The sequence below is a fragment of the Danio aesculapii genome, chromosome 16 (assembly GCF_903798145.1).
Source record: "Danio aesculapii chromosome 16, fDanAes4.1, whole genome shotgun sequence".
In the NCBI taxonomy this organism is placed as follows: domain Eukaryota; kingdom Metazoa; phylum Chordata; class Actinopteri; order Cypriniformes; family Danionidae; genus Danio; species Danio aesculapii.
In genome coordinates, this window is record NC_079450.1 from 47,234,389 (window position 1) to 47,242,270 (window position 7,882).

The 7,882-nt window shown below is 32.7% G+C and overlaps 1 protein-coding gene across 1 annotated transcript; it reads left to right on the plus strand.

Annotated features, from left to right (window-relative positions):
• The first annotated feature begins 320 nt into the window (after positions 1–320).
• Positions 321–5,917, plus strand: tmem196b (transmembrane protein 196b). The gene is made up of 3 exons (XM_056476080.1): positions 321–485; positions 2,479–2,535; positions 5,503–5,917. The coding sequence occupies exons 1-3, from the start codon at positions 321–323 to the stop codon at positions 5,785–5,787; spliced, it is 507 nt and encodes a 168-aa protein (XP_056332055.1). The 3' UTR covers positions 5,788–5,917.
• The last annotated feature ends 1,965 nt before the right edge of the window (positions 5,918–7,882 follow it).

Genomic DNA, 7,882 nt, shown 5'->3' on the forward strand with positions numbered 1-7,882 from the left:
GCTTGCATTGATAATACATAGATTACTAAAGGCAGCATAGGTTTGTGTGTTAAAGGTTAGCTAGTCATGTGACCTGTATAACCACATCACAAACTGTCCTACTGCTTGTACAGTAAGTGGAATCAGAGAAACAAGCATTCGTGTGCAATGAGGAGCAGGAGCAGACTCATTTCTGCATTTGCTTCTAGCGGTTGCATTTGATATAATTCACAACAATGGATGCTGGAATGTGGGGATCTGTAATATATGGTTGGCGAAGTGAGAGAGGGATTTTCTCTCTGTGACTCTTTCTCAGTGTGAGGAATGATGCCCGCAAGAGCATGTGCACTAAGCGATCGCTTGTTTGGAGTTTGCTGGTCCTCTCTGTGTTTCATATGGGACTCGGGGTGTCCTGCGTCTCTCTGGGTGTGATTGGGGTCACACAAACCCTGTGGCAGCAGAAAAGCCAACACTCCTTCTCTACACCCATATGGAGCGGCGCTTGTGTAAGTAAGAGAGACTTCACGTTTCTTCTGCATGATATTTGTATACTGACTGCATTAATGTGTATTATATGTATTTGGCTATATGGCAAAATCAACAATATGTAAAATGCATTCAAAATGGAGAATTCTTATTTGCTGTGCTGAATTTACACTGTGTATTAAAGTGATGCTTATCATCTATATCAAATCTGAAATCAGTATTGTTATGGGAATTTTTTATAGGATAAGAAGTTTGGAGAATGGATGGAAAGATAGTGTTATTCAACCCTTTGCACTTAATAATTATGTCATGTTATATAGGACAGTAGGTTTGATAAATAAATGGCTTCCTATTTTGCTGTTATTGCTTTTTTGTTATACAGTTGATTAAATTATTTCTTTCCAATTTATGCACTTATTGTTAATCAATTATCTTAATTTGGTTAATAAGTTATAATCATACACATTACTCAAAATAACTAGAACAAAACTTAAAACTTATTAAGTTTTTTTAACGCATTTTTAGGTTTTATGCATTTTAATATAATGTTTTCTCTGTGATACGGTTTATAAATGTATTATATTATATTATATTATATTATATTATATTATATTATATTATATTATATTATATTATATTATATTATATTATATTATATTATATTATATTATAGGACAGTAGGTTTGAAGAATGTATGGTTTAATATTATTATATTATTGCTTGTCAATGTGAAACATTTAATGAAATGATTTATTTTCAATTTGTTCAATTACTGTGAATCAATTATTCAATTATAAAATTTTACATAACCTCTGTCTTAAATTATGTCTTATTTATTATGTCATTTCTGTCAAATACTTTGTTTAAATTATTACTGTTTCTTATTTTGGTTAATCAACTATAATCATGCACATTGCTCAAAATATTTAGTACAAAACGTAAAGTTTTTTACGCATTTTTATGTTTTATGCATTTTAATATTATGGTACTATTGCTTTTCTCTGTGATACGGTTAAAGAAATGATTTCTTTTCAATTTGTTCAATTACTGTTTGTCAATTATTCAGTTATATTATTTTACATAACCTCTGTCTTAAATCTAAATGTTTTATATAATATTTCTGACAAATTCTTTGTTTCAATTAATACTGTTTCGATTTGGTTAATCAATTATAATCATATATTATTAGAATTTTTAGTACAAAACTTAATACATTTTTAAAAACAAATGTATTAACAATTGAAGAATGAACGGTTTAATTTGTATTATTGCTTTTCAATGTGAAACATTTAATGGAATTATTTATTTTCAATTTGTTCAATTACTGTTAATCAATTATTGATTTTTTTTTTTCATATTAAATCTGTCAAATAAATTGTTTAAGCTATTACTGTTTATTAATTTGGTCAATCAATTATAATTACACATATTACTTGTAAAATTATAAGTACAAAACTTATTCATACAATAATTTTTTTGTTAAATGTTTTAACATTTGTATATTATATTATATTATATTATATTATATTATATTATATTATATTATATTATATTATATTATATTATATTATATTACAATAGGTTCGAAGAACCAATGGTTTAATAATATGGTATTATTATTTTTTTCTGTGATAGAGCTGATGAAATGATTTCTTTTCAATTGGTTCAATTACTGTAAATAAATTTTATTACATTATTTCTGTCAAATACTTTGTTTAAAATATTACTGTTTATTAATTTGATAAATCAACACTTACATTAATCATACATATTACTTTTAAAATTATTAGTTCAAAAATAATTTTGTTCAATTGATTAAAATTATATTATATTATATTATATTATATTATATTATATTATATTATATTATATTATATTATATTATATTATATTATATATTTTTTCTAAACAGTATTATTAGGGTAATTTTGACCTTCACAATGTCCAATATGCAAGTTCAATTTTAAAAATTGTTCTTTAATTTAGCTCCAGTGACAGATCTCTGCTTTTCAGTTTCTAGTCTGTGGACTAAGTGGGATCCTGTGTGCGAAGAAGAGAACTGGACTGACTGTAAGACATTATACTTACACAAAGCCCAGCAACACAAACCCTTCTTATCTAATCTACACGCATGTTTACAGAGATAACAGCCACTGTAAGCCACTGACACCAGCTTGTAAACATTTACAACAATCCCTGCTTTATCACCCCTGTGTGTAATTAGAAATGGTTTTATGTAGTTAACAACTGTGTGTAATTATGGTTATCTCACACACACACTGTATAGCCAAACAGTGGAAGTGAATTCAATTAAATATTGAGTTAATTTCACTTAAATATTAAAAACAAAACCATTGTATTTAAATTATTATAATTATTTAAAATAAGTTGCTTGAACTCAAAAAGTAATTCTATTAGGGTGAACTTAAATTCTGTTGGAAAACAATGTTTATTTTGCATGCTTACATACTCTCTGAAAGGTTTGTTTTGGCAATCTTCAATCAAACCTGACCATTTTCTTCTGCGTTTGGAGTGGCGGTGGTTCTCTGTCAACGTTAATTTGATGGCTTCAGTGACAATATTCTAAACCACGCCCCTCTTAGTTAGTTTGCCATGACTGAATGATGTGCAAGATTTCTAGTTACCAGAAACTAGGAACAAAATGCTTTTCACACTAACATTAAAATACCAAACATAACATTATTTTCATGACAGAAAAATAAAGCAAAAATTCAAGTGTGAAAACTCATTGAGTTATTTGTAGTGCAACCAATGTTATTTTATGTATTATGACTCATTTAATTTCCTCCCTGAGCAAGACCTACATCTCATAATTTGAAACCCAGTCATCACGTGGAAAAAAAGATTGATAGTCCATAATTCAAACTACATGCATACAAGTTAATCAAAATATTATATTTCATTGTTGCACATGCTTTTTATAACAAACACTTAAAGAGCCCCTATTATGGGTTGTTGAAAATGAACTTCCATGCAGTGTGTAACATGGCTCTAAGTGAAGTGAAATATCCAGCTAAGGCTTAAATCTGAAAGTGCACCATGTTTAAAACTGTTGATTCATTTATAAAAGAGTCGACTCACAGTGGTATAAATGAATCGTCGCGGTAACAAATCTTTAGCCGTGTAACAAACACAGTAGAAATAAAAAGAGGAAGATGAATACTGTAGCAGATCCCAGTTTAATCATGTCGCGAAGATGCTGTGCTCTGAAGTGTGAGGGAAAGTTAGTGTTATTTTCCCTACCCAAAGATGAAGCTGTGAACAGTTAGTGGTTGAAGTTTAATTTCACAGTTTATGAATCAGTTCCTTCCTCCATTTCACAAGTCTAAGTAACTTAAGTATAATTAAAATGGTTGCCTCCTTGTTTTCTATAGCTTGCAAATTATGTATTTAATTGTGTTTTGTTACTTGTAACCGCTTGTATTGTCCTGTGATACTCTTTATATTCTCATATCGCGTCTAAAACCACATTGAAAACGTGACGTGTGCTGCATTGTTTACGGATTTAAATGTATTTGTGAGCTCGCAATCCTCTGCCGTTTGTCATTGCTATGGCCACCGTCAGCTGTTCCTTCACACGTGCGGCGGTCAAGTTTCTAAAAAGTTCAGCTTTTGCCACTGTGTGGATTAATACTGAACGTGTGTCACTGTTTTTAACTCTTGGTTAAGAATAGAGCAATATGCTGATGTTAAACTGCATTGCTTTAATTCACTCTTGCATTGGGCTCACACATACACTCTGCACTCTGACTACCTCAAAATTGTTTATAAGCCATTGTGGGTGATTCTCTCTGTCTCACGCTGAACGCAGTCGACCAATCGCAACAGACTGGGTCATCGGACCAATCAGCGCAGATTAGCATCGAGCTAAGGAGGGGTTTGGGAACAATTGAATCCCTGAACGAATCATAAAGGAGTCGTTGAGATAATTAGGTAAAAATAAATGCATATTATAAGACAATGAAAGTATTTTTGATCTTGCAAACATATCAGCCTGTTGTTGGAGACCCCCAAAACCAAAATATGACTCTTTTTTAATGCATAATAGGGGCTCTTTAATTATAAAGATTAGAGTTGGATGACATTTTGCAATCAAATTGCAATTACAATTACAATAAATTACAATCAATTAAATTACTGTCATGATCACCAGCGATCGAGTTGCTGCAGATCACTTAAGGACTACAAATCCGCCATTTATGGACTACAAGACCCAGTCATACAACACACAACAACACACACAACCTGTTCCAGATCAAGACTGATTACAATCTCACAGCTGAAGCTGCTCAAGGACTGATTAATGCACTACATAAGGAGCACAAACACTGGGGCTGAGTCTTGTCTACAGTTTTAGTGACACTACAACGCGGTTTCCTTTGTCTTGTTTTGCCGTGTTTTGATCCTTGCCTTATTTATCTGTGTATTCCTGTCTGCTGCCTGCCTTGTGACCATCTGCCTGTTATTTTGATTACGACTCTCCATTGCCCTCATACATCTGTTTGCCCTTGTGTTGAGCATTGCTTACCTGACCTCGCTAATAAACCTGCATGTGGATCCACACCTCTGTTGTCAGTGACACATCCCTGGTTACAATTACAATAGAGACTCACAAATTGTTGTGGTAAAATTAGGTTAAAGTAAGAAATTAAGTTCTACACTGCAAAAAAAATGCTTTTCTTACTTAGTTTTTTTAGTCTTGTTTCTAGTCCCAATATCTAAAAACTTAAAGATTTTCAAGCGAAAAAAAAAAAAAAGGTTTGTTTTAAGAAATAATATGCCAAAATGAAGTGAATTTTTCCTTAAAAGAAGCAAAATAATTTGCCAATATTGTGAAAAAATACTTTTTTTGGATAAGATTATTTTGGTTTACCCAATTGTCAGATTATTTAGCTTATTTTCAGGAAAAAACTCACTTAATTTTGACATTATTTTCTTAAACAAGTCAGTTTTCCCATATGTTTTGATTTAAACATATTTTATAGTGTACCTGTTCTGTCCTACCTCGTTTCACAGATGATCCTGTTTTCTGCCTGTTGCATCTGTGGGCTTATCGGAGGGATTCTCAATGTCCAGTTTGTGAGGGCGATGATGAAACGGGCAAGCAGCCTGCACTCTTTTCATCTAGCCTTCATCTGCCTGGACAGCCTGGGCATCCTGGGCTGCACCATCTCCACCTGGCTGACCTGCAGACTCGCCAGCTCTGAACAGAAAAGACTGTTTCTGGAAAGAGATTTGTCCTTGCATCATTCTGTGGAGATGGGAGAGAAGGTGAAGGCGGCGTGTGTGGGAACTCTTTAAAGACTGTGAAATCTCTTTTGTTTTTATTAAAACTTGAAACATGTTGATTTGCTTTGTAGATATAAAGCACAGTTATTTGTCCAGAAGGGCTTTATATCAGCATTATTTAAGCTATAGAAAAATAAAAAAGTTTAAAGTAGGTGGATCCAAACTCAGTCCTAGGGTCGGTGTTCTTCATTTTTTAGTTCCAATGCCAATTAAACAAATCTGAACCATCAAGCTCTTTAAAGTTGGAGCTAAACTATGTATAACACTGCCCTTGCATGATAGATTTTGGGTACTTCTGGTTTAAAGGATTTGTTTTGTGCATAAATAAAAAAATTTATAAAATGTTTTGTAGCATCTATGGAGAGTGATGGTCAGAAATACTATTACTTAAATCTGACATATTATGTAAGTGATAAAGTAAATCCAAGAGATTTATTACAGAGCTGTCTTGCAAATACTTGCTTATGATTGGTCCGTCACAACATTTTAAGGGGCCGATCACACCGAACGCAATTTTTGCATTGAGAGGAGCCTTTTTTAAATGATTCACTAACAGCGACGAGCGTTGTGTGTGCTACTTATGCACCCTGCGTGCCTCGCGTTTTTGCCATTGCCCGCCTAGCGCTCGCAGTTGAAAAAAAAAAATCAACTCTGAGCGAAAAAAGTGTGTTTCATCAGTTGTCTCTTTTTCATTCTCCAATCGGGGCGGAGTTTCTGTTGAGCTGCCTGCAGTGTTTGTGTTGTCAAGACAACTAATGTTGCCGAGACTTTTGAAGATGGAGGAGAGACTAGTGGTTGCCGTTTAGAGTTATCCGGAGCTGTTTGACTACAAATTTTGAATACCAATATATTATTAAAATTTTTTATCATATTAATATCAACAGCAACACTTGCACACAATACACAGCTGATTCCGTCATTGCCTAGCGACCGCACTTCTCTTTTTTCTTGTTAACAAAAAGACATTGAGGTGTCTATGTCTATATATTATGTCGAATAAAGCAGACTCATCCGGGAACTTCAAATCACCTTGACTGACTATACTTACATCCACATTCATTTGTAGTTCCTCGCTGAGCCTGGTTATTTAGCAGTTGTTATCTCGAAATAACATGCATTGGAAGACAGTTATGTAAAAATTATATTATATTATATTATATTATATTATATTATATTATATTATATTATATTATATTATATTATATTATATTATATTATTCATTTTCTTTTCGGGTTAGCCACTTTATTAATCTGGGGTCGCCACAGCGGAATGAACGGCCAACTTATCCAGCACATGTTTTACGCAGCAGATGCCCTTCCATCTGCAACCCATCACTGGGAAACATTCACACACACTCATTCACACACATAAACTACAGACAATTTAGCCTACTCAATTCAAAATGTTTGGAGAATGGATGATGGATATTGTTTATTTTTCGTTTATTTATTTAAATATATATTTTGCAGTTATATTTATGTATACTTAATTTATTACGTTATCAATGCTCAGTTATTGTTCGTCAGTTATTTAATTATGCCATTGCACATGGTCTATGTTGAATATCTATCTTGGTGGTTTGCTGACATTACTCTGGATATTGTGGCTCTTGATACATTATGAAGACTTGCTGTCTTAGTCACAGATGTGAGACGCACACCAACAATATATCCTCTTTTGAACTCTGATATGTCATCATATGACAATGTTGTGCATTGCAATATTTTTAGCAAAACTGTGCTGTTACTCTGCAAATCAAAACTCTACACTCTGCTCTTTCTGGTGGTATGTAAAATCAATGAAGACTGGCCACCAGCTGCTCAAATTTAGACATGAAACCTCCAACACTAAATTGGTCAGTGTTTCAATGTAATTGTCCAACCACTGTACTTTTGCAATCCATATTAATTGTGTTTTGAAACCATGAATATCATTTCCACCACGCTGCCCACATGTGGTAAATGTAAATTTCTACAGTTTATTGTTAAAAACTTAGAGACAGCTTCACTGATTAGCTTTGAATTAATACTAGCCTTTTCATGTATACAAAATACACTGATCTACCTTAATTTTGTTTGGTTTTTAAAAACACCTTTGAAGGTACAG